This window comes from Oryza glaberrima, chromosome 4 (genome assembly GCF_000147395.1).
Source record: "Oryza glaberrima chromosome 4, OglaRS2, whole genome shotgun sequence".
NCBI lineage: Eukaryota > Viridiplantae > Streptophyta > Magnoliopsida > Poales > Poaceae > Oryza > Oryza glaberrima.
The window spans coordinates 30,907,780-30,932,945 of NC_068329.1; the positions used below are offsets into that span (position 1 = coordinate 30,907,780).

The 25,166-nt window shown below is 40.9% G+C and overlaps 3 protein-coding genes across 5 annotated transcripts; all 3 read right to left on the reverse strand.

Annotated features, from left to right (window-relative positions):
* Window positions 1-261: 261 nt before the first annotated feature.
* Window positions 262-9,445, reverse strand: LOC127770445 (K(+) efflux antiporter 2, chloroplastic). The gene is made up of 21 exons (XM_052296170.1): window positions 9,126-9,445; window positions 7,428-8,900; window positions 7,026-7,191; window positions 6,798-6,888; window positions 6,409-6,545; window positions 6,272-6,331; window positions 6,076-6,195; window positions 5,777-5,845; window positions 5,359-5,424; window positions 4,664-4,753; window positions 4,345-4,449; window positions 4,128-4,256; window positions 3,437-3,646; window positions 3,183-3,332; window positions 2,918-2,971; window positions 2,769-2,827; window positions 2,152-2,218; window positions 1,902-2,078; window positions 1,226-1,282; window positions 1,055-1,129; window positions 262-869 (listed from the first exon to the last, which is right to left on the reverse strand). Exons 2-21 carry the CDS (start codon window positions 8,885-8,887, stop codon window positions 747-749), a joined length of 3,465 nt encoding a protein of 1,154 aa, XP_052152130.1. The 5' UTR covers window positions 8,888-8,900; window positions 9,126-9,445; the 3' UTR covers window positions 262-746.
* A 495-nt stretch (window positions 9,446-9,940) lies between these two features.
* Window positions 9,941-16,937, reverse strand: LOC127772321 (DNA mismatch repair protein MSH3). 3 transcript variants are annotated; one of them, XM_052298349.1, is made up of 13 exons: window positions 15,989-16,937; window positions 15,377-15,571; window positions 15,107-15,271; window positions 14,737-14,835; window positions 14,349-14,600; window positions 13,492-13,743; window positions 13,174-13,305; window positions 12,753-13,013; window positions 12,587-12,658; window positions 11,735-11,884; window positions 11,061-11,558; window positions 10,337-10,679; window positions 9,941-10,248 (listed from the first exon to the last, which is right to left on the reverse strand). In XM_052298349.1, exons 1-12 carry the CDS (start codon window positions 16,889-16,891, stop codon window positions 10,401-10,403), a joined length of 3,258 nt encoding a protein of 1,085 aa, XP_052154309.1. In that variant the 5' UTR covers window positions 16,892-16,937; the 3' UTR covers window positions 9,941-10,248; window positions 10,337-10,400. The 3 variants fall into 3 exon arrangements, with proteins under 3 accessions (XP_052154309.1, XP_052154310.1, XP_052154311.1); XM_052298350.1 differs by having other exon boundaries at window positions 9,941-10,136; window positions 10,310-10,679; XM_052298351.1 differs by lacking the exon at window positions 9,941-10,248 and having other exon boundaries at window positions 10,532-10,679; window positions 11,061-11,209; window positions 11,298-11,558.
* Window positions 16,938-17,674: 737 nt separating this feature from the next.
* LOC127772313 (pre-mRNA cleavage factor Im 25 kDa subunit 2) lies at window positions 17,675-21,495 on the reverse strand. Its single transcript, XM_052298341.1, has 7 exons — window positions 21,124-21,495; window positions 20,372-20,417; window positions 20,125-20,218; window positions 19,955-20,028; window positions 19,176-19,262; window positions 18,783-18,893; window positions 17,675-18,185 (listed from the first exon to the last, which is right to left on the reverse strand). Exons 1-7 carry the CDS (start codon window positions 21,246-21,248, stop codon window positions 18,114-18,116), a joined length of 609 nt encoding a protein of 202 aa, XP_052154301.1. The 5' UTR covers window positions 21,249-21,495; the 3' UTR covers window positions 17,675-18,113.
* Between the last annotated feature and the right edge of the window lie 3,671 nt (window positions 21,496-25,166).

Below are 25,166 nucleotides of genomic sequence, written 5' to 3' on the forward strand. Positions count from 1 at the left end.
AAGACGCTTTATAGATGTGCAGTTCGCATTACTGCTGCATTTTTTAATGGAAAAGGGTACACGTACAAAAACTGACGTGACAAACATTGTTATCGAATTTTGCTTTTTCACAAATACCCACTTAAATCCGACGGTTAAGATCTTTGTTAATAAGAGTTTCGTAAATATTTTTAAGTACGTATAGCATTACTCGTTTTTAATTAAGCAAATGTTTACTAGTTTGATATTTAATTTGTTATTTGCAGCTCTAACAAAAGATACTATACAAGAACAATAATAAACAAGCTCTGTTAAAAATATAATGCAATATCAAAAGAAACCCGACACCACATGTTTCCAACATCAGCTCTGAGTACTAACAAAATCATGATATTTAGTTCTGAACCCAAAATCTTGGTTGTATGGATTCCTCATAAGAGACGACTACGACTTATCCATCATGCGCCATTTGGAGGCCACTTGTGAAATTCTCAGTGTTCTCCATGTAAGGTGCAAGCATCGTCCTAGTTCTCCATCAAGAAATTACTTGCTAACGGAGTAAAAGGGCTACAAATAAATGAACTGATGGTAGAAGATAAGTAATATCCTATGTCCTACCATACATTAAAAAAAGGGGTAATGCTAAGTTTTCAAAAATGGGAATCGTCATTGCGTGAATTATTTTGCTACTACTTTTCTATACGCAAATTATCTTTGATGACAGATTATCTACTGTACAGTCTAAGGGAGGTGACTAACGCATCAGCTCAAATCGCCAATGCTCCATCAACAGTTTCACTCTCATCATCAGAGGTGACGGTCTTTGATTTGGAAATGGACATGACTCTCGAGTATCCGTAGCCCAGAGAACTTCCACTTGTAGCACATAACTGTCAGAAAAAAGAACTTAGCAGTTAGCATTTGAACCTGAATAAAAAATCATCCACCAATAGACCAACGTAGGACTTCATTAAGGTCTTCAATAAACATAGGAAAATTTTACAGCTCTATGGATTTTATTGAAATCATTATGAGTTTATGACTAAGATCACTAAGTTGCAATGCAGTCACAAACCTCTGTGAGCTCTGACAGATGACGGTTCCTGAACTCATTGACAGTTGCTGCAATCTCTGACATTGGGAGTTTTGCCTGAAATACAGTAATAGGAAAAATTGATGTTTGTGCATTAAATTCCACACTTGATGAAAGAGCATAACAGTATAATACTGTAACAGCATTGCTTACCTGTGCAAGAACAGCAGCAGCCAACTGGAGACTTGGTTCCAAGGTCTCAGGGACAACCTTAAAAGTAGATGTAGTTCCATTAGGAGATAGTATTATTAAATCGGTGATAGAATACAGTATATAACAAAAGGATATGCATAAGACAAAGAATGGGCCCTTATGCAGCAGTGCAGCACAATGGCAGGTTGTATATCATATCGAAATGGCTAGCCCACAAGTATAGAAGAACCATCGGTACCAAATGATGACACCAAATATTACAATTGCACCGACCAGATACTTGGGTAATCCCATGAGTGGCAAATGAGCACCTAAAACCCTTCCATGTTCAACATTTAATTCATTAGTGACCAAAAGATTTTTTTTCTAATGGTCTATGCAAATGACTGTACAACTAAGGGTGTGTACTACCAGGTTCCAAAACTAACTGCCACAAGGTTTAAGGTTTTAATAAACATTTCAATTCATATATTTGTGAAAAACTACTTGCCGCAAATGTTAATAGGCAGGTTACTGGATTCTAAAAGTTCCTTCCAGTAAAATAAAATGTGTAAAAAAAAACTTGCACTGAACCACATGGAGTAATGTCCATTCAAGTTGCACCAGGAGTATGTCATCACCTAGAATCCTAGACACTGCTGAAATCATTGCACACAACTTTGTTACACATACTTACCGCTGTTGCACCAGCTTTCTCCAAGTTAACACCATGATCCACATCATGCGCTCGGACGAATGTCTTCACATTTGGAAAATATTTGCTCAAAGCCCAGACAGCTCTATAATTTGCACCAGGGGTATCTAAAGTAATAGCAGCTGCGCAGGCCCTCTCAGCCCCAACTTTGTGCAGTACCTGGCAAAAATCAATTGAGATCAGCACCTTTTGACAAGTTGTATGGTAGAATTTTTAGTTGAACTTGTTCTACCTCTCTACTTCCTGCATCCCCGAAATATACTGGTAAGTCAAGCGCGCGTCCAACTGCCACCCGATCACTGAGTGAAAAAGGTGCCCAAGAATTAAATAGTTGAAGATAATAGGTTTAACCAGAGGTATTGACTAATTGAACAAGTACATGTGGCAGGCTTGGCAGCCCAAGACAGATGGAGATGACAACCAAATGTTACGGCAATAGCATCACACCCGACATCACTTTTGTTTCAGAGGGAAGCTACCAGCCTTATCAATCTACCAAAATGTAACTAACCAACGATAAATGGAAAGTGTAACATCTGTTTCCTGCAGGTTTTGCCACCACTTCCTTAGTTTCCATGCACTTGCCTGAATTTTCTAATATTTTGTGGATCTACTAGAATTTATCTCCAGCTACATGTTCACTGTCTAACAAGCATGCCACTAACCACAAGTAGGCATCACCAGCCAGACATAAATCATAACAAAGTGTTTGAACACATAGCAGCTTATATGCATGCTTGAGAACGAGGATTATTATACATATAAACAGCCAATAGTAATGCTGAGATATGCTTCAATATTATCTTGTAGCTGCCTTTAACAAGGTTATTGCAAGATGCAGTACCATACCTTCGAACATCAAGTGCAACAAATGGAATTAATCTTTCTGACAGGAGTTGTGCGATTATCTAAAAATATATGAAAGGCGTATTAGTAGAAATTTATCGAGCAAAGTAGATAGATAGATAGATAAAAAAAATCTTATGAGGATTACAAACCTGCCCAACACGCCCAAATCCCAATATTATAATATGGTCTTGCAAGTCATCCGTCTACATGGACAAAATTTGTATTATACTAGCTGAATTGAACATAGCATGGAATTATGCGTTCTTGTTAAAATCTGTGAACTTGACAGTTCATTACAAACTAAACTGGGAAAAATACTAAGTTTTTGCAAATGTCCTCTATTGCAGCAAAAAAAAAGGTCATCGAAACAGAAGGTAAAACATGGGTTGGTCTATGAGAGTGAAAAGAAGATACCTCACTTTCCACAGGTAATAAACTTCTCACATCATGCTGCTCAAATTTTGATGCCAAAAACTGGCCACCAGCAGCTAACCATGGTGTAAGAGCCATTGAAATGCCAACCACTAGAAATAATAATGACGATAATTGAGGAGATAGAAGACCCTGCAAAAATATTGTCCATGAGTTTCTCTTAACTCAGATGTGCGTGACATATACATCTTATCACCTAAAACAATACAAAAAAACAGAAAGAACCAGGGCCAAACCTGATTGACAGCTTCTCCGAAGGCAACAAAAGCAAACTCCCCACCAGGTGCAAGCAACAGACCAACCCGAACAGCAGCTATGGTGGAAATTCCAAATACTCTACCAATAAATGTAACCAACATTGTCTTTCCAATAATCAAAAGACCTAATATCACAGAGATTGCTGGGAAGTTTGACAGAAGCAACTTGGGGTCAATAGACATTCCAACCTGGAAAGGGCAAATGCAGTGCAAGCATTAAGCAAGGGCTTCAAATAAGATAGTAGCTTACAGGAAGAATTAGCGATTTATCGTCATTCCAGAGTAAATAATAGAAACCACGATGTTGGACCAAAAAAAAAAATCTAAAATAAGAATCAAAGACAGAAACATAAGTGATATGACACTGGAACCATTAATACTGTTCTACACAATACATGACCATTAAAAATTAAAATAAATAAAACATAACAACTTGACAAATATGTGAAGTCAAACAGTTGGATAGTGAACAAGCGTGTAAAGTTATTCATTGCATATGTCGGTGGCATCATAACTAATGAACTAGCAAGATAATATCAACATAATTCGATGTCTGTAATGTTGCATTCGATATGTACATTGTTATATTATCCATATAAACATTGAAGCAAACTCCTATCAGCTCATTGACATAGACAAAAAAAATGATGATTATATTCAGAGCCCTTACCGTCATAAAGAAAAGACCTAACAGAAGACCACGGTAAGGAGCAATATCCGACTCAACCTGTAAGGAGAATTCTGTTTCTGCTAGCAATAGACCAGCCAAAAATGCTCCCAGTGCCATCGACAATCCAGCCTGAAATGAGAGAGTAAAACAACATGCAAAGTAGATTCAAGGAATGCAACTATGCAAGGCTGGGATATAATAAGAAAAATATACATACCCGAGCTGTGAGAAGACTTGTTCCAAAAATAACAAGGAGAGTATTTGCTGAAAATATCTCAGCGTTCCTATTTTCAGCAATTTGCTTGTAAATTGGACGAAGCAACTGTTCAACATAAAAAGGATAAGTTACAAATCGAACAGTTATAATCAAATTCTAGAGAGCAGAATGAGCACACAGGCAACAAGGGCTATAAATGTGCAGTGGCACACATGCATGCATGTAGGTGTGCATGTTTAGCTGGCAGTCAAACTTAGACTCAATGCAAAAATCATCAACGGATAAGAATGCCAACTAAATGAAACAACAGCCGACTCACCAGACGACCTCCAGCGATTATGGCTGTTATAGCAGCTATTGCTTTTACAGCAGCCATTCCCATAGCTTCTGCTATTGCTTGGAAACCAACCTATAAGAAGCAGAAATTGTGTAAGAAAGTTTAAACAGAAAGAAAAAGATAAAAAGAGAACATTGCGACACCACATGGTTATGGAAAGACTCTGCGAGAAGCAACCATGGTCATATTGCAATTAAAACTCTTGCTAAATTAATGTCTTTGGCTGTGTCCAAGTGTCAAGCATACATTTCAATAAACATATACAACACTAGCTGATCTTACACAACAGTTACTTATGTTATATTTCTGTCAATTTAACCTATGTCATCAGATATATAGAATGAGCACTTAGAACAATAAATAGATCATCTGGCTTAAATAGCCTACAAAGGGCAATGCAATGGAACATGGCTTTTAAAGTGATTCATAAAATTTATCACCAATCAAGAAATTTAACAATTTTAATTGGTCAATTGATCATGCTATAGGATAAAACATCTAGATTATCTCATCAGTTCATGTCATGATCATACTGACTGTTACAAGAGTGATGTAGAGTACTTGATTGTTCATGCATGAAGAATCATTTGTAGTAAACACATTGATCATTTTGCACCAACAAGCAAAAATGTCCTAACTCAGACAGGGAAAAGGAACATGGCATCAAAAAAGGTTACCCCTCCTTTTGAAGAATTAGGTGATATAAGAGGTATTAATATCAACAGGACCACCACAGCCAAATCCTGCATACAACAGTATGTCACAACAAATATCTATCAGAAGAAAGACTTAGATTACATTAACAGTAGTCAGGTCAATGCATTTTTTTTTCCTGTAAATGGCAATAGATATGGGAAGAGGAAACAATAAACCCTAAGCATAAGCATGTGCTTGCAGATGAGTGTATGTCTAAGTCCATGCTTGCATACATGCATGGCAAGGAACAGTAAAGGACATTCAAATAAATGCAACCACAGGGTGGGGTGTCATCAAGAACTCAAGATAAAACATAAGGAAGTGCATCAGAAGAAAAAAAAAGGGAGGAAGAGAAACTTGGAACATAATCACCAATATTCATGATCATGGTGGTCATACCTGGAATAATAACACAGAAAATGTAGCACGTCCATGTCGTGATGTGCTCTCCCCACGTTCTTGTAGTACCTAGAGAAGCAAACCATAAGTGCTCAACACCCAGTGTAACTAAAAAAATGAAGACCACAAATATATATGTAGAAAGGAAGTTTCCACAATACTCTGGTATCAAAGTTTGAAGCAGAGAAAAAAAAGGTTTCCAGGTGATCAATTTATTCCAATTGTGATATGATCACGGTGACTGAGAAATATCAAAATGTCAGAATCTATGACACAAGATAAATGCCAGTTATAAGTACCTGCAAAACAACAGCTGTTGAGGACAGAGCCAACCCACTCCCAATAACAATGGCTGCTGGTCCCGGTAGCACTGCAAAACGGTGAGCTATCATACCAACAGCTGCTGTAGTAGCCAGCACCTGTCAATTGCTCCAATTTGTTAGGGAGTATCCGCATGGAACTATTGCTTTACTGGTTGCATAGCATGAGTATAACCTGAGCAGAGCCTAACCCAAAGACATACTTCTTCATTGAGCTTAGCCTTTCCACAGAAAGCTGCAGGTAAAAAATGGTAAGCTGATATATCCTGCATGAGGATTAAGGAAAGAATCTAAAAGAAACTCAGTTTCTACCTCAAGGCCAATGTTGAACAACAAGAACACAACTCCAAATTCAGCAATTGCTTTTGTTCCATGGACATGACGGATGATGGAAAGCCCATAGGGACCGATTAGGACACCAGCAGCCAGATATCCAAGAACAGGACTACCTATGATATCAAGGTGCATATTAGAAAAAGAAATATCGGACAGTGAACAAACGTTCAGATATTTCAAATTAGAAAATCAAAGTGAATGTTTGTACTTTGTAGTGTTCGGTTGAAACTTGAAACTAAAACTAGAGTAGAACAGAGACGAATTTGTTTGATATGATTTGTAAAAAAAAGGCAGATGGATAAGGAAAGTTTGATTGCCATGATACCATGCTATGCACATATAGATGTCAGAAATAAATGTATCACCTCCAGGTATTTTCTGAAATAATGGTACAAACACAACACTAGCCAGAAGCAAATATAATATGTCGAAGAGTGAAGCTTCTTCCTCATTTACCTAGGGTAACAAAGAGCAGAAGGGAGTTAGACACAAGCCAAATTTCTTGTCTAACTTGTGTGAGCAGCAAGAGAATGTACTCACAAAAAAGGGAAATAAATTCGCCAATGTACAGGTTCAGTTGAAAGGGAACATACCTCTTGATGAGGTAAGAGCTCAATAAGCTTTTTTACTCGTTGTGGGATCTTTCGCATCTCACGAACTATGGGCTTTGCAGTGGAGGTAACTTCCTCAATACTTGTGGTTATTTCTTGCTGCTGAAATAATTGACTACTCTTCTCAGCCCGATTTAAGAAGAATGCTCTGTAGACAGAGAATAGAAACACCGTTTCATAAAGAATTGGCTTATCAACATTAATGAAATCACTTCAACTGTTGTAAGAACAAGTACTTTCAGTTATTTGATTATACAGATAGAAAATATGACAAACTATAACAGTATCCAGCATAAATATACAAACATATGGGAAATCAGAATTTTCTTACTTTCTAGCAAACAGAAACCAAAGAGAAAAGATATTATTCACTATGCAACTCACCCTGCTCCAAGAAGCACTATCCCAACAACAAGCTTTGGCGCATGCTTTCTAGTCGATTTCATCAACCCCTTGAAAACAGATGTAGGTGTAAATTCTCCATCCGCTTTGGAGGAGAAGAAAGATGCGGGGAAGAACCGAGATGATCTCTTCAGTGATGCTTTAGGAGCATTCGATGGCTGAGACTCCTTTCGTTCTATTTCCTGTTTTTTCCCTTGCTTTGACTTATCTATATCAGGTTCGGCTTCTTTCTGAGGCTCAACAAGCAACTTGTCAGTGCTTTCGTCATCAGACATTTCACGGGATGATTCAAGTTGCTCAATGCCTTCTACAGCTAAGTCCCCAACAATTAGGCGCTCAACATTTGACACCTCATCTCTTTCAGGAATATCATCTATAGCATCACTGCTGTAATCATACACTTCAGAAACATTGTCTTCTTCATCACTTACTTGCTCCTCAGCAGGTGCTGGTAACTCTACGACGGCATCAACCGAGGAGATGGCCTTCTCCGCTTTCTGCAATGCTAGTTCCGCATCATTTGCTCGCTGTGCAGCTTCCATCTCAAGAGCTACTGCCTGTTCAGCCAAAACCATTATATTTGCAACATCCTCCTCAGCTTTTGAAGCATCCAAAAGAGCCCTCTCAGCAAGCTCCGTCAATCTATCAACCTCCTTCTGCAACTCCATTTTCTTCTCTTGGATACGTCTCAGCTCCTCCTCACATTTTGACAGACTTTCTTGGCACTCCTTAATCTCCTCTTGCGCGGACGCAAGGGCCTCCTCCTCCACATCATCAATGCTAACTTCCATCGGCCCGACTGATCCCCTTTTGGCATCCAGAGCTTCTGACGCCAACTGCAAGCGGGCCTCAGCCATGGAGAGCGCCATTGTAGCTGTCCGGACAGCCTCCTTGGCATCAGCCTCCTTGCTGATGATCTCCTGTATGGTCGTCACGGCAGAAGAGACGTCGCTCTGAGCTTTATCTGCCCTATCCTTCAGTGCGATGGCTGACTCGGATATCCGCTGCGCCTTCTCCTCGAACATGGTGCTGTTCAACCTGGCCACCTCCAGCTCTTTCCTCGCCTTCTGAAGCAAGTCCCTGAGATTTTCTGCATCATCATCACCCTTCTCCTCATCCAACCCAGAGCTGTTTGCATCGTCCTCGGTATTATCGACTACTGAGCCATTGGTACCTTCCAAAGGGCCATCAACATAGGCCAGTGAGTCATTTCCCTGGCACCTCAGCGCCCTCCCTCTGGTCCGGAGGGCAAGAGGGCTCCCATGGTTTGGAGCCAAGTAGAAGAGGCTACGGGAACCGCAGCCTCCGAGGGCGGAGGCGCCCATGGGGTTCCCGCCGCAGCCACGATGCCTGAGACGCCGCAGGGAGCATGCCCGGAAGCCATTCCCGGCGGCGCCGATCTGCAAGCTCGGCCGCGGGGCAGTAAACCTAGACAAATCCATCCCCACGCGCCCCCTGTACGAACACAATATCAACAGAAACCCAAATCAGAACCCCGGAGGAATCCAACAAAATGTTTGGCTAAAAAAAGTAAGCGGCATTAGATTAGAAACACGGGAGAAAAAAAAAACCAGTGGCTGTTCGATTGAATCGTTGATACATCACGCTGAACGTCCCCACAAAAAATGGGCGTTCATCCAATCCGACCGAACTGATGAAGCGGGGGCGGGGCTTACATACCGGGATTCCGGGAAGACGGATGGCGGGGCGGAAGGGACGAAGGTTTATGAACTCGGATGCGGCAGCGGAGGAGGAGGAGAGGGGCGTCGTCACGTCACCGGAGAAGGGGAGAGGAGCCGCCGCCTCATTCCCTTCCCATCTCTCTGCCTCTGTCTGAGTCTGTGTCGCGAGTCGCCGCGACCGCGAGCTCTCACTCTCAAGTCTCAAAGCTGCTCTAGGTTGGTTGTGCAGTGGAAGTCTCTTGGGATTTGTTAGGGCCGCCGCCTCTTATGTTGTGTGTGTGTTTTGGTTTGGACCGGGGCTGAGCTGAGCGGAGGAGACGAGGCAGGGCAGGAGCGCGATGATGCATTCGTGACTCTGCCACCTGAAACTTTCTCAAACAAAGAAAATCTAAAAAAAATGAAATTTGTGTAGTAGGAGGATTCCTTCTCTTCGGATTTTACGGGATATTCCTCTCCTCTCACGTGCGATGGACCGATGGTACGCCCCCAAGTGGATGAATGGGCCGGCGCCCCTGCTGGGCTGGGCTGGCCTTTCTTAAGTACGCCTTCAGGATGTGCTGCGTTCAGCATCCTCCTTTCTTTCCTTTTAGAAAATGTTGCTGTGCTGCGTTCAGCATCCTCCTTTCTTTCCTTTTAGAAAATGTTGCTGAAGTACTCCAGTAGATAGATTAGTGGAACTTTTTTTTAAAAAAAAAAGATAGATCAGTCCAAATTCAAATCGAAAATATCAAGACGGAGGACAGCATTTTGAAGTTCCAGGATTATCACAAATAGACACAAATTAGAAACACAGGGATATTTCACCGAGGAATAGGATATAAGAGATGCATCTCATTTCTGCATCTACACTTCAAAATGGAGGCAAAGCTTTAATATGGTTTGGACAAGTCTGGATACATCAACTGATGCTGTAACTACAGATTTACAATAAGTTACTTGCTCTTCCATAGAGTTGGCTTTAACTTCAAGGTCCTCCACCTTCCAGATCCACTATATTTTACAGTCTACACTGCTGCCATTAGCACAATGGCTAACATTAGTCCCAAAATCGTCTTCGATAAATAACATTAGTCCCAAAATCATCTTCGATAAATTTTTAGTAGATTATCAGAAGATGCCACCTTCATGCAAAGATCAGTCAAGGCACTACATTAGAAACTAGTAGCTAGAACGAAGCAATACCTGAACAGAATGGAACAGCATCAATACCTGATCCCTTCAAAAAAACAAAAGGAAACCAGTGGTGAAGTATCCACTGCTTCGAAGAACATGATCACCAGCCTTTTATTGCCTTCAAGGCAATTTCCCTGGCTTCCCTTAAAGAAGATAGTGTATCCGTTAACTCGTCATTACTTTGAGCAGATGTAACGGTAAATAGTATCCTGTGGCATGCTTCAGCCAGCCCTTGATAAGGCTGTGCACAAAGCTCTTTCGGAGAGCTTTCCCGTGGAACGTCCATTAGCCTACAAAACTTATTTTTCTCACGCTCACTTAACTCCTGTTGAAGTTTGGCTGCCATGACTGAAGCGCGCTCAATACAGCTAGATGGAAGCTGCAAACAGGAACACATATCAGCAAACAAGTAACAAAAACAAGAAGATCATGAGCACTGTTTCACTTCAAACTGTAGCTCAGCTTGCAAAGGAGGAAGGGTACTTCAAAAATTAACCACAACATGCATCGTCATTGAAGAAAACAGAGGACTTATTTCTTGTACTAAAACAATGAACCCAAAACTAGAACCTATTCCCTATATAGACAGCAACAAGCAAACTGAAGAATGTATGTCGTTATTCTACAATCAGTCTAGAGTACAAGGGAAGAAAGGTGGTCACTTGCAAGTCATGGTATTAAGCACATGTCTTAATAACTAACCAAATTTGGACCAAACTAGAAATATAGAAACAAAAAGACATGACAACTTAAAACTAACCTGTGCAAGCAGCGCAACATTAAGACCGAAGCTTCTGTCTGAAGCTCCAGCAACAAGTTTATATAAGAAAGTGATTTCACCAAGATCCTTTGTCTCTGTGTTGTTAATCACCATCTGTCTATCAGCTACTTCCAACAGTTTCCGTGTTGCTAGATATGAGACATGGTATGCACCGACAGAACCTTCAAATTCTCTCAGAATATTAAGAATCTTTGGATAATGAGTGACAAAAATTACCATGCATTTCTTCTCTTTCAGAAGATAGTGTAATGTAGCATAAGCTATAGCAACACCATCATGTGTGCTTGTACCACGACCAAGCTCATCGATGATAACTAGTGACCGAGATGAGCAGTTATGCAATATGTTGGAAGCTTCACTCAACTCCTCATAAAAGGTACTTGTTCCATGCTGAATACTATCGGACGCGCCCATTCGAGTATAAATTCCATCAACAACATGCAATGTTGCTGATGAAGCTGGTACGAAGGAACCAACCTAAGGAAATCAGTGTACCAAGTGTTAGGATAATCTCAGAGTCAGGGTAAGATAACAACAAAGTAAACCCTTACTTCCTCAGGTCCTAAGCCCAACAACTAAGTTTGCAGTAACTATGTTATACATCCAGAACATGTTAACATGAGTGAACTACAAGTGTGAGACAATATTTATACCTGGGCCATCAATGTAATTAGAGCAACTTGACGAATATAGCAACTCTTTCCTCCCATGTTTGGTCCTGTAACAATCTGGCAGTACTCACCATTTGCATGAAGCTCAGTATCATTTGGAACAAAATTGACTCCAAGTAGGGACTCCAGAACCTAAAAACCAACAGCATAGAAATACAAACATTGTCAACATAAACTAAATGCTTCACATGAAGTATGCATGACCGTGTGTGATCTGCCAGTAGTATTGGAAATAGTGTCCGTGGCACAGTAGAATATTATTTTCATATTGGCCACCTGAAATAATTGTAGGTAAAATCTAAGCTTTCAAGAAAGCATGCAGTTATCATGACACTTGGCTACTATTCTTTATAGCTCTTGAAGTTGAAACATGCATGCAATTTCATGCAACTACTCTACTCAGGCCAGATATAATAACGTGTTGAACAACGGTATGGCCTTGGAAAAACAACTTTGACCACCAGTGGCCAAAAACCCGATCAAATTGAAATATTACGAAAGTACTTTTCGTGACAAATCTGTACACATGACTTCCCTTACAAAACCTAGGTACCTAAATATTTGAAAAGACCAAAATGCCCAAAGCACGGTAGATGTACAGCCAAAAGGAAGGAGTAATTAAAATTGACCAATAGAACTAATCCCCTCAACTGCAGTATGAGTATCTCAAATTTTCAGGTTCTTCTATTTGTTTTCTTAGGGACGCAAAACTTGTGAGGCAGTACTGTATTACAACTAATAAAAGGAATGCAATGATACTGTTTGTGATTTGCCTGTTAAAAACTGAAGTTGCATTCATATTAGGAATGGAGTGGGAAGTGATCCAAAACTAACCGGATGGCGGCCATCTTTGATGTGAATCTGACTTGCTTCATTCTCACGAACAAAATTTGGTCGTACATATTTCTGGCAGATGGAATATTGGTTGTTTAGCAATGTACTGTTGGAACAAAGTGAATGTAAAAAGATGAGCACAAAAGGGTTAAGAACAGTCTATTACATTTTGTTTTGCGAGAGTGGCAAGCGAGTATAAGCAGTCCAGAGTGGCAAGAGATTTAACAGTTGCTTGAAACTGCGCATAGTATCTGCCGAAATCCATGAGGAAGTTATTCCATGTTGTCCTGCAGATAACTGCTAGCTTTTCCTTAGCCAGCAATAAATTCTCCAAGTTTTTCGAGACTTCCGGAGTGTGGTATCTAATTGTTTTCTTGGTGCTGTTTACTTTCATCCAACTTGAAGGTACCTTTCTATCCACCGGTAGCTGCAGGCACAAGATATGACATGATGATGGTAATATTAATCGTATAACAAAACTGTAAAATATTTTGCTCTGTGCTACTTTTCTCATGGACATCATTTGCTACTTGGAACTGCAATTAACAATAGTTAGAAGTTAACTGAATTCAATTAAGCGACTTAACTTCAATCAAATGAGTTGTCCCAGCTACTGTTTTAAACTCCAAGTTGCGCACACCAAGCTGCTTTCGATACTCAGTAATTAACAGCTCCAATTTCTGCTTGGCCATTTCAACAGTTGCATGACCCTCTGCAACCTATAATTTTTTTTTCAAATATGAAGACGATGCATCATAAAAACTAGGGAGTAACAAGATCATTCCATTAAGGCTTTGTTCAGTTAATCCCTCCCACAAGGGAATTGAAGGGGTGTGGAATTAATCCCCTCCAATTCCCTCCCTCATGGGGATTAACCAAACAAGCCCTAAAAGAGAAGGTTATACCTCTGGGAACTGATCAACAGATGCAATGAATAAGTTTAGCATATCTCCTTGATCAGCAGCATCTTTGTTAAGACAAGACACAAGTGTCGCAGCATTAGCCAGGACAGTACATGATGAAGCCGTATTTATTAGCCTTCTCAACAAAGGAGAGTGCACAGTTCTATGCTGAGAAGACATGGTGTCTGTATCCTCAAGAACAAGCTTCTGCAGTTGCTTTCCAGCCGTCAGGATAGCTTGGACGACCCCAACAAACTACAATACAAAACTATAGGCAATCAGGCGTCAAGAACAGAATGCACCAGTCAACTATTGGCATAAGAACCAAGCCATAATTTTTCAGCAGCATAACATTTACTCCCTCCGGGTTGATAATACTTGTTGTTTTGGTCTTTTGGACAAGGGCACGGTCTCCAAAAAACAACTTTGACCATTATTTTCCATTATAATATGTATAAAAATGTTAACAAATATATGATTTTATTAAAGTACTTTTTAAGACTAATCTATACATGTAGTCACCATATTTGAAAGAAAAATATTTTTAAAATGATTCATAATCAAAGATTCTAAAATTTGACCTCATCCTTGTCTAAAACGACAAGTATTATCAGCCCGAAGGGAGTATCATTTGAAGTACCCTGATTACATGAATATTGAATTGAAATCATGGGAATATTTGGACAGTAAATAATAAAAATGTACAGTCTGAACAGAGAGTATAATAAAAAAAAGGGATTAGTCTAAGCAGGATATTCATGCTGTATAATGTCAGTTTAATGAAATAAACTAGCATAATTAGGTGTCATTATCAAATTAACTAGAAGTCTAGAACCGAAAAGGAATAATAAATATTTGACCTCTTTCGCTGTGGCTTTGCAGTGGAAAATCCTTGTTATTCCTCTTTGTATATCAAGAGTTCCTGCCAGCATTCTCAAAACGGATGAAAGAATGGTGCTCAGATCACTTCTCACAGAAGATGAGCAAGACATGTCCTCTTCATCCTGGAGATTGTTAGTTGAATATTGTTGTGATCCAATTGATTCAGAGATCTCAGAGACCGCGTCATGACGAGTACATATTTGATTTCTATCACATAAAGGGTGAGTCAGCTGCAAGAAATGTCACAACCAAAGACCTTTAAGACAATAGTCAAGATAAACAATAGCTGTCTAGTTATCACTTTTCATAGTGATATGATGCACCATGGATTAATATTCATTCCATGACCAGGTTACAGAGTCTTACCCAGTGTCTAAACAATCTGGATCCAAAAGCTGTACATGTGTTGTTCATAGTTTGGAACAACGATCCATCCAATGAACCATCTGAGTGGTTCTTCAATACCTGAAAGCACTCCAGGTGTTACTTTCATATATGGAAGAATGGAGTGGAAAAGTGTATTAAGAACATAGGTCATAAAAACAAAAGGATGACGTGATCCATGTGTTTCTAAGAAAAGCCAACTGTAAGTCTCATCTTGAATCCTAACTATATGGAAGAAAGTGCATCCTATCATTAAATAATATATATATATATACAGTGCAGAGTAAATAAACAGAAGGTCATATATATGCAAACAAAAAATTTACTTTGGCGGTGTTGTATAAAAGTCTACCTCAAGTTGTTGAAGAGTATTTGCTGACAGAGACATTTCAGTGTTAGCTGTAAATGGCTGAAATGAAGAACCAAAGCAGATTATCCTGTCCATACCAAAACCCTTGAGATAGCGAACACTCAAGGCCAGTGCATGGATAACTAGTTCTGGCATAGCCATGATACCCTGCTTGAACCAAAAAGAAAAAAAGAAATTGGAACTTACTAAACTACATATGGAGACCCAATCATAAGGTGCGATGACAGTGAGTTCAGAAGAACTTAACGGTACCTCAATCCCACGAGGATTATTGTTCTCCTCGTTCATCTCCATCAAATGTCTGCCATTCTCAACAGTTGGAGCATCAACCCCGGACTTCTCAAACAAAGAGAGCAGTTCAGCTAAAGCACCACCCTCACTAAAACAAAGACGCGAGGTGCGCTCAACCCGGACATTAGAGGTAGGCCCGGCATATGCCACCATCAGCTGGACAACATGTAGAACAGAACAAATCAAACAGAGGGGTCTCAAGCACATCAAAACAGGAAGGAACTTTCACACAGATTGTAAGAACTTTAAACAATTCTGGGGGGAACTCATTAAACTGTAAGGCAAATAACCCTTCCCAAGTTCACTATAGGAATAATTTGCTAGAACTTAATTTGGCAGAGTCAACAAGCAATCATTCTTTTTTTGCTGAGAAATTTTAAAATGCCGAACTATTGCTGCCAAACTACCCAGATGACTGTGAGTCTTTCCACCAACAATCCTAAATAAGTTTCCATTTAGAACAACTACAATAGCTGAGAAAACAGACCAGGTAAGTTACAACCTGGAATTACTTGCAGATTATAACAAATCAGGTAGCCTACAATTCGCACATCACAAACCGCACAGGTATACCTTTTCCGTGGCAAAGGATATTGGAGTCCCGAGGATGACCTCAACGGGCGCCAAGCCAAGCAGCACGGCCTCAAGCCCATTCCTCGAGACTCCGTCCATGAACTCGCCGTGCACAACCTCACCGGTCGAAACCTCGATGGCCACCACCCCGATCTTCACCTCGAACCCCTCCGTCCCCATGGCGTCCACCTCCTTGTCCACCACGCACACGAGGTACCTGCTCCCCTCGTCGGGCGCGCCGCCGCCCTCCAGCTCCCCGGCCGCGGCCTCGATCGTGGCGCGCGTGTACACCGCCGAGAGCCCGCGCGCGAAGGGCGTGCCGGCCGCGCCCCCGCCGTGCGCCGCCTTGATCGCCGCCGTCTCGGTCTGGCGGACGACGCCAACCTTGTGCCCCGCGGCGACGAGGCGGCGGACGTGGAAGCCCAAGCGGAAGGTAGGGATGCTGGCGGTGAGGAAGCTGTGGTCGGGGTGGGCGATGATGCCGAGCACGGAGGCGGCGACGGCGGCGTCCTCGCCGAAGAAGCGGAAGCGGTAACCGACCTCGACCATGAGGAGGACGTCGGGGTGGCGCGCCTTGAGGTCGACCACCTGCTGCTCCAGCGGGGTGTAGCCTTTGCCGCTAGGGTTCAAAGCGGCGGGCAGGGGCGGCCGGGGCGGTTCGAGCAGCCTGCGGCGAACGTAGTCGGAAGGGGGAGGGGAGGGCTTGGCCCTTTTGGCGGTGGTTTTGGGGGAGACGGAGAGGGCGCGCGCGCGCTTGGCGGGCGAGAAGGAGACGACGGCGGCGACGGGCGGCTCGGCGGGAGGTCTAGGCGGAGGCGGCGGATCGTCGGCGGTGGCGGGGGCGGAGGGCCGCGGCTTGGGGGAGAAGAAGCGGGAGAGCACTTGCTGCTTCGGCTTGCCCATGGCGATGGCGGTGGAGGTGGGCGCGGGAAACGGGGGGACGTGGGCAGCTATGGGGGGGGGTAGGGGTTTTCGAGGGGTTCTTCTGCAAGCGCCGCGCCGGACGCCGGAAACCGGTGAAGTGGGCGGTGAGCCACTGGCCCACTGTTCACAAGATTGTTCGAGTTTTCCGATTCAAAAAGGAAGTTTATTCAAATTTCGTCATCCAAATTTCGGAGCTCTACCAAACCACTTGGCTTTGATCGGAACAAAATTTGTTCGAATTTCGTCATCCAAATTTCGGAATTGTACCGAAGCCAAGTCCGAACCACTTGGCTTGTATCGGATTTTGTTCAAAGAGTGATCGAATTTCACGAAATCCGCCATCTCGCTGAGACTCTTGTCTTTCAACCCAAAATTGCCACTTTTTATGAGCACTACACAATGCGCCATCTCACTGAGACTCTTTAGCACAAGAAGAAGGGGCGACCCATATCATTTTGACTTGTTTCTACTTCTCCTCTTTTTTTTAAAAGAATACCAGAGTCGATCTTTCAACCCAAAATTGCCGCTTATTATTAGCACTACGCAATGTGTTGTTGTTACCCCAAGATTGGAAACTCCTGAATTGCCGCCTATTATGAGCACCACGTACTGTGTTGTTTCCGCAAGATGAACTACACAATAGTAGCGCTATTAGTCCGCGTTTAGTGATGCTGCTAGGTGAAGCATTTGCATTCAGCCGCAAAGTTTTTAGTGACAACTGACAAGCATGCCACATACAGACGCACGATAATTTGCATGTGATGGAACACTGTAAAAAGCTTAATCCTCTCTATGTTGTCTTAAATCCAAAGCATTTTTACAGTTAAGAGGGGGGAGTTCCTGGCTAGAAAAAAAAGCTAGGCAGCCTGAAGAGTTACAGCTACAGCATACAACATCAAGGCAGTAAGCATACAGAGCCATGTACACCAACAATTAGCGTGCAGAGCCAACAAAAGATCATCTAAAAATACACCAGGCACCAGCTTTGCGATGTGATACAAAACAATCCAACAAAATACAGTCGAAATGCATGTCCAGCTAACAGTCCAACGATGGATCCAGAATATTTTTCCCAAGCTAATTCATGGAAATTCTCTGTGATAGAACAAATTAGTCATGCCAAGTCGATTAGGTAGTTCAGCCCATTGAAGATCCCATCAAATAGAGCCTAGTGCACACTAATCTCCATCTCTCATCACCTTCACGAGCTAACCATGTTGAACTGGAACCTAGACAGCTGCTGCGGAATGGTGGAAATGACTGGCCCATATCGCTGCATCCACACAAAGAAATTTCAGCAACAGTAGCAAAGTAATTGAAGAATAAGCACAACATAAGACACAAAAAAAACTGCATCAGAAGAATAAGCAAACTCTGTGCAGAAGTGATGGCCTACAAAGGAAAGGCTATACATACAAAATTGTTCTTACAAAAGCTAATGTTGCACATTATGATTGAACCTAGATTTTGTGTAACACCAATCTATTTTTATCAAACTTGGAAATTCTGTTTGTAAGATGTCCTAATCATGTTGCCTCGTTAAAGATAAGTGATTATGTGACAACTAAGGCCCTGTCAATGATACCAAACAGGACGAAGATCAGGGAAGTAATCTAAATACAAGAGATGGATCCTTTCTTTTAGAAACCAACTTAATATAGGGATCCTTCCCTTCTGTGTAAGTATGATTTTAAGTGGAAATAGAAAAAGGAAAGAATGAAGCAAAATCAAATTGATAATATGGAAATGCTTCCTAATGAAACAGAAAGAAACTATAACCACTGGTACATAGTTCATAACGCCTCACAGATGGGAAAAATATTCTGAAACTTCAAGAAGGCTAATTGTACTATAGGATGAGTTAGATTACCTGAACGTTGTCATAGAGTTCAAACAGTGGAACAGCAAGCAGCTTCAGGTTCCTCGGAACAGCAAAATACTCTCTTTCAGATAGGTGAACAATGAAAAGCTTCTTGCACTCCTGTTCACCACAATGCACATTTAGATTTTCTGATTTCACTAAGTTATAAGGGCCTGATTGGCAGCGCTCCAGCTCCACCTCTCATGGAGCTGGGGCCCAACCAAACGGTTTCAGCTCCACCTAAAAAGGGAGTGGAGCGGGCTGGAGTAATCCGAAAAAATGTACTAGATGGGTGGAGCTAGGTTCGGGCCACTCCACAGCTCCACTGCTGGAGTTATTTTAGGAGTTGGAGCCCTGCCAAACAGGCCCTAAGAAAAAAAGCCTTTTGAAGCAAGAATGTACCTTGGGCTTGGTTATATGTGGAGGGCAGTAAGGATACATCACAGTCTCAAAGTTTGGCCTCCACCATACAGCAACACACTCTCCAACCTGGAAAAAATGTTTACACCTTTATCAGATTGGATATAATTTAAACTACACAAGATCCATCTTTAAAGGCATTCAATAAAACCATTATCAACATGATTGAATACAAAACACGATAAGGAAATAACTATAAAGAGTGGCAAGCATGAATAAGTTAAAAGTTCATTCTGAATCTGCACGTTTTATATCTAGTGAAAACTCATCAGCAACAATTCTCCAAAAAATTCCAGGTCCAGCAAACCATACCATAACCTACACATGTACTTGAATGGCACATAAAAACAAAGGGCATACATAAAGAAAACTAGCCCCGTGACTACGAGGTATACAAGACCATGAGCTGACCATTGAAGCTTCAGATTACAACTTTGTGCACATAATCACCTATGCCACAATATGACACACATAAACTCAGTAACATTCTAATATGTGTGCCTGAAATAAGAAATGAGTAACAAATAATACAGATATTGCAAATCAATAGGTAAAGGATTGCCGAAACAACAGTTGAGTTTTCTCTTTCTTCTAGATCAATATTAAGGCAACCGATACAAATCAGAAATAGCTGTGAAATTTAGGACGCCATGTGGATAACCTTCACTAATACCGGATTAACTATGAATCGCATGCAAAATGTCACCAGATATAACTTAAATTCAAAGGAGTTGCATCTAAATTTCTCTTGAGCTCATTACCTGCCAGTTAGGTGGAAAGGAAGGCGAGTTCACTGCAAGCTTACTGCATAACTTTCTTTTCAGACCCTCAATTTCTGCAAATTCCAGTAGCAGAACCAACAGCTAAATACATTAGATTACAATTTATGAAGAAACTGACAGGGTTTAAAAAAGAGCTATACATAACACACCATTTTCTCCAGGCTTCAAACGTCCACCAGGAAGCTTGCAAAATGTATTACCAATTTGCAACAGCAGTATGTGGGGATGGTTGTGTTCTTGCACCTATTTAGGACAATGCAAGCAAAGATTTCAGTTTGTTTGACACACTGCAGTTTATATGGACTAGTAGTAATAACTACACAAAATTTGACAACTGTTGGATATTTCAAACACAAAATTGTGTACATAAATAATGTGAAGAAAGTATAAACACACCAATAGGATTGCTTCAACACTGGTCCGCATTCCTTCTTTCATGTAGCTGTCATTACAGAAGCAACTTGTAATTAACTTGCATTATTGGACAGATAATCTTAGAAAGGAATATACTGAGGAAGGAGCCTAGCTGTTCATAAGATACATCGGAAACAAAGTAGATATATGTAATTAACACAACAATGCATCGCAATCAACTGAAGAAACAGAAAAAAAATTCCAGTGTCATACTATTTTGGCTTGACATTCCGGGTATTCTTCTGACAAACGTAAATTATCTTGTAAAACTATTCATGACATAGTGCTTGGCAGCTAGATCAAAAGCGTGAGAGGAAAATACATGAGCAAATAAATAGATGGTCGTGGCATTTTAGCTATAATTCAAGTCAACACCCAACGAATCACCCACCAATATAAGCCATGTAACTAAAACAATTTCCCATATCAACATACGGATCAAAATAAGTGCCCACGATGATCATCTGAACACTAGGGTGACATAAACAGTCAGAACACAAGTGTTTAGTCTTAAATCCCAGTTAAAATGTAACGGCTTAAGCAAGCATAGTTCACAAAAAAAATGCCTAATACACTCCTATTTCAGTACTATCTAATTTAAGCAGACCTTGGACCTGTTCAAACCGAAGGGGGAAAAAAAGCGGGCATGATCTGAGCTCTAGGGTTTAGGGTTCCGGGGAGAAGAAGAAACCTAGCGTCAGATCAGGGAGGGGTTTGGGGGCGGGGACACTTACTTGACCTTCATGCGGGCGAGGCGGTCGGCGACGGAGGTGTCCTTCTCCATCTTGGGCTCCTTGGTGCCGAACGTGTAGTTGGCGAGCGGGTACACGTTCACCACCGGCGACGAAGAGCTCACCATCTTCCCCTCACCCTCTCCTCGCGCTCCCTGCCCCCACCTCGGGCGAGCTCTCCTCCCTCCCTCTTGTCGCGCTCTGCCCGCGGCGGTCGCCGGAGGAGGGAGGCGGCGGGGTGGCGGCGGCGGAGAGGAGAGAGAGAGAGAGAGAGAGAGAGAGGGTGGCTGGTGCTTGGGCCCTTGGGTCGTCGGCCTGGTTAGGTGAGGGGGCGTGGCGTTGAGAAGCGTCTCGACCAGGCTCGGCTCGCGTTTGGGTTTTGGTTCGGTCGCTTTTGCCTGCGTTTATAGCGTAGCCTGTGTGTTGGGTATTTGGGTGGTGGGACGCGGGGTGCGGCTGATCGTAGCCGTCCGATCGGGTCCATCTCGAAGGTAAAGGTGTCGCTGAGGTATAAATACAAAGTCCATTGCCTCACCGGCACGCTCTCGAGTACTTCGTTTTTTTTTTTCGTTTTTTTCCACACATACACGGATACACCTATACTGTATCCAAATACAGCACTGCCTACTCCAACCATACCCACTTCGACGTGATCAAGGTATAATACTACGTGTATATATAACATATGTGGCTTATGTGCTCGGTTGATCCATGAAAATCATTGGCATCCGCGCGATTAACAGAGACGACAATTTTGCAGCACCCGCGACTCTGCTAGCCAATGGACAATGATTGTACCTGCCGCAGCTTCAGGTATGTATATACTATAATATAATTATATGCTCATCTCTTTTTTTTTTCAGAAAAACACATATGGTATCATCTTTTCGCTTATTCTTATCAGTCAAAAATTGAATTAACAACTTTTAAATTTAAAGTTAAATTTAGGGGGTTTTTTTATCGAAGTTTATTTTTTAGCCTTTAATAATTTTAGATCGCTAAGAACATGTATATAAAAATTTTATTCACAATTTTTTTTTTACAAATATGTCGTTTCTCTTGTTCCTTGAATAAGTGCACCGATGGGGGCCGGCACAAATCATATAACGTGTATTAATTCAAGGCATATATATGTTCAAGGTACGTAATGGCCAGTTCCTCGTGTTGCACACTTTTTTTAGGTTTGAAAGATACTAATAATAAATAACAATAGTATAGTAGAATTTTTCTTTTGGACTTAAAAAATATTCCTTCTGTTTTATATCATAAGCCATTTGATTTTTTTTAACCAGTCAAATATCTCTAAGTTTGATCAAGATTATAGAAAAAATATTATAGGATTTTCAACCCAAAACAAACATATTGTTAAAATATATTCAATGTTAGATTAAATGGAACTAATTTGATATTTTAGATGTTACTGTTTTTTTATAAACTTGGTCAAACTTAACAAAGTTTGATTAGGGAAAAAAAAGTCAACCGCCTTATAATATAAAACGGATAGATTACTATATATGCAGAATATGATTGCAATTGTCACTCCACAAAACAAAATTTGATGTACTTGAAAGCAAACAAAATGAATACCCCGCCACATTGCTGCGGAAAATTAAGTTGTATAATATGTACAAAATAATTGAGATTGCATAATATGTACAAAATAATTACATGTACCTTGGATTACTATTTTTTATTAGAATATATCGATAACTTATAGCACATTGTTGTATTGTAAAAGTACTTGTAACGAAAATTATACCCATGTAATTTTTACTTTTATAAACAAAATCTTTTGAGAACTATTTGCTGGTTAAAGTTTTGAAAAATTAAATCTGGAGTGGTTGTCATTTTCTTGTATATGCAGATGCAAATGTCTTTTTAAATGGAGTGATGGATGCAACTAGAGTCTCTTTCCTTTTCTTAGAGATTTTTTTTAATCTTTTAGGAAAGGACGAAGGAAGACTGGTTTCAAGGTTGGGAAAAAGAATTTTCGGTTATGTCTCCGAGATGAGCGTGGTACCTGGATTTGCAGTGAAGGTTATACTATGGCTAAAACGACGTCATTAGACCGTGAAGTATCCTTGTTAGTGCAAAAAAGAATAGCGGTGGTTTACCATAATATGCTTAAGGGATTAGCCATGCTTACATGGACGGTCTATAAGAAACATAGACGCAGTATGAATCACTTGATAGATATCATTAACGAGAAGCTCAGCCGTTACAAGGATCGTCGTTTAAAGGGTGGATTCTTCTACCTGGTGCCGAATAAGAAAACTTGTGACATTACAGTCCACAGCCATATGTACAACATGCCACTCCAAGAAGCATTAGCAAAAACACGAGAAGAGTTAAAAAAGAGAGAAGAAATTCTAGTTAAATATAACAGCTCTGGGACGTCAAACTCAGCACGCACCATTGTTTCTTTTGCTTCCCCTATGATCAAGTTGCTACTGTCTATCATGTTTTCAATGATTTTAGTTTATATGATAATGGTCCTGTAAATTTTTTTTCTTGGTATGGAATACTTCATGTTTATTTATATCTTTCTATGTCAAGGGCAACTTTGTTTAAGTTGAATTACCAGCCTCAATTAGAAATTTATTATGCTAGGTCGTGTTTCATGAAAGCAATCAAGTAATCAACACACATCTTTGTTAGGCGTGTTTTAACTTCACTTCCATGGGAATATATAATACTACATCATAGGGTTAGCCTCCTATTCTTTTGAGCTACTTAACATTATTTTTTTTACCTGGTACTTCACATTATTTTGTTCATTAGGGCCTGGAATATAGCTGGTGCATTAGTAAGCCCGAATGGCATGACCACAAATTCAAAGTGCCCCACATGTGTACTGAGGACCTGTTCACTTTGATGCCAAAAAAAAAACTTACTAAATTTTGGCAATGCTAAAATTTTGGCATAGTGGCCAAAATTTTGGCATGATTTCTTATATAGTTATCAAAATTTGGCAGCAAACTAATGTAGCCATTTTTTTGGCAACTTTACCAAAACTTGGTAAGGTTGAAAATGTCATCAAAATGAACAGGCCCTGAATGCAGTTTTGGTTATGTCATTTACCTTCATCCTGATTTGGTGATACCCCGACCTCAAATCAATCCTAGAGAAATACTTGGCCCCCTGGAGCTCATCAAGTAAGTCCTCAATTACTAGAATTGGGTACTTATTTTTTATAGTGTTAGAGTTCAATTGTCTGTAATCAATGCACATCCTCCAGGACCCAACGTTCTTCTTCACTAAAATGGCTGGTGAGGAGTAAGGACTCATACTGGGTTGGATAGTATTGGAAGTAATCAACTGCTTCATCAATTCCTCCATTGCATTTTTCTGATGATGAGATAGACGGTAAGGTCTCACATTCACTGGTTTAGCTCCAGGGATCAATGGTATTGTGTGATCACAGTCCCTAGCAGGAGGTTATTGTTTTGGCTCCTTAAATACATCACCATACTCCTTAAGCACCTCATTAACCTCTTCAGGAGTTTCCCCTTTTCTCCCTTCATCCTCTTGGACTGGTTTTAAGTGCAATACTGCTCCAGCCATTCCTTGATCTACCCATTTCTCCAGCTTGTGCATGCTAATCAAGAAATTCCTTGCAGGAACTGACACATCTGAGAGCACCAAGGTGTGTCCATCCTTACTCATAGTCAACTCTTTAGTTTTAAGATTAAGAGATACATGGCTGAACTGGTGAATCCAATCACATCCAAAGATGATGTCATATCCTCTGATTTCCAACACCCTGAATGTAGATGCAAATTCTTCCTCTTGGATATGGTATGCATGTTGAGGACAATGTGCCCTTGTATACAAAATTTCCCCATTAGCTACTCTCACTGGAATTGGTTCATAGTTTTCTATCTCCAGATTAGCCCTTCTCACCAAGGATGGTGTAATGAATGTAGTAGTGCTGCCACTATCCACCAAGGCTGTGGCTGTCACCTTGCCAATTCTGACCTTTAAGGTCAAGGTTGTGGCTCCCATATCTCCTTCACCGATAGGATGCATAGCTTACTCCTTTTCTT

Excerpts from the sequence above, each read along its gene's own strand:
- LOC127770445 (XM_052296170.1), bottom strand. The coding sequence starts at position 8,887 with ATGGATTTGTCTAGGTTTACTGCCCCGCGGCCGAGCTTGCAGATCGGC. Across the intron at positions 4,450-4,663 it reads TAATCGCTGGAGGTCGTCTG|TTGCTTCGTCCAATTTACAA; the intron begins GTGAGTCGGCTG and ends TATGTTGAACAG. Across the intron at positions 2,828-2,917 it reads GATTTGGGCGTGTTGGGCAG|ATAATCGCACAACTCCTGTC; the intron begins GTTTGTAATCCT and ends ATATATTTTTAG.
- LOC127772321 (XM_052298349.1), bottom strand. The coding sequence starts at position 16,891 with ATGGGCAAGCCGAAGCAGCAAGTGCTCTCCCGCTTCTTCTCCCCCAAG. Across the intron at positions 15,272-15,376 it reads ATAATCCTCGTGGGATTGAG|GGTATCATGGCTATGCCAGA; the intron begins GTACCGTTAAGT and ends TGGTTCAAGCAG. Across the intron at positions 13,014-13,173 it reads GGACAACTCATTTGATTGAA|CTACCGGTGGATAGAAAGGT; the intron begins GTTAAGTCGCTT and ends TTGTGCCTGCAG.
- LOC127772313 (XM_052298341.1), bottom strand. The coding sequence starts at position 21,248 with ATGGTGAGCTCTTCGTCGCCGGTGGTGAACGTGTACCCGCTCGCCAAC. Across the intron at positions 20,219-20,371 it reads GTGTTGAAGCAATCCTATTG|GTGCAAGAACACAACCATCC; the intron begins GTGTGTTTATAC and ends TGTCCTAAATAG. Across the intron at positions 18,894-19,175 it reads CACATATAACCAAGCCCAAG|GAGTGCAAGAAGCTTTTCAT; the intron begins GTACATTCTTGC and ends TGTGGTGAACAG.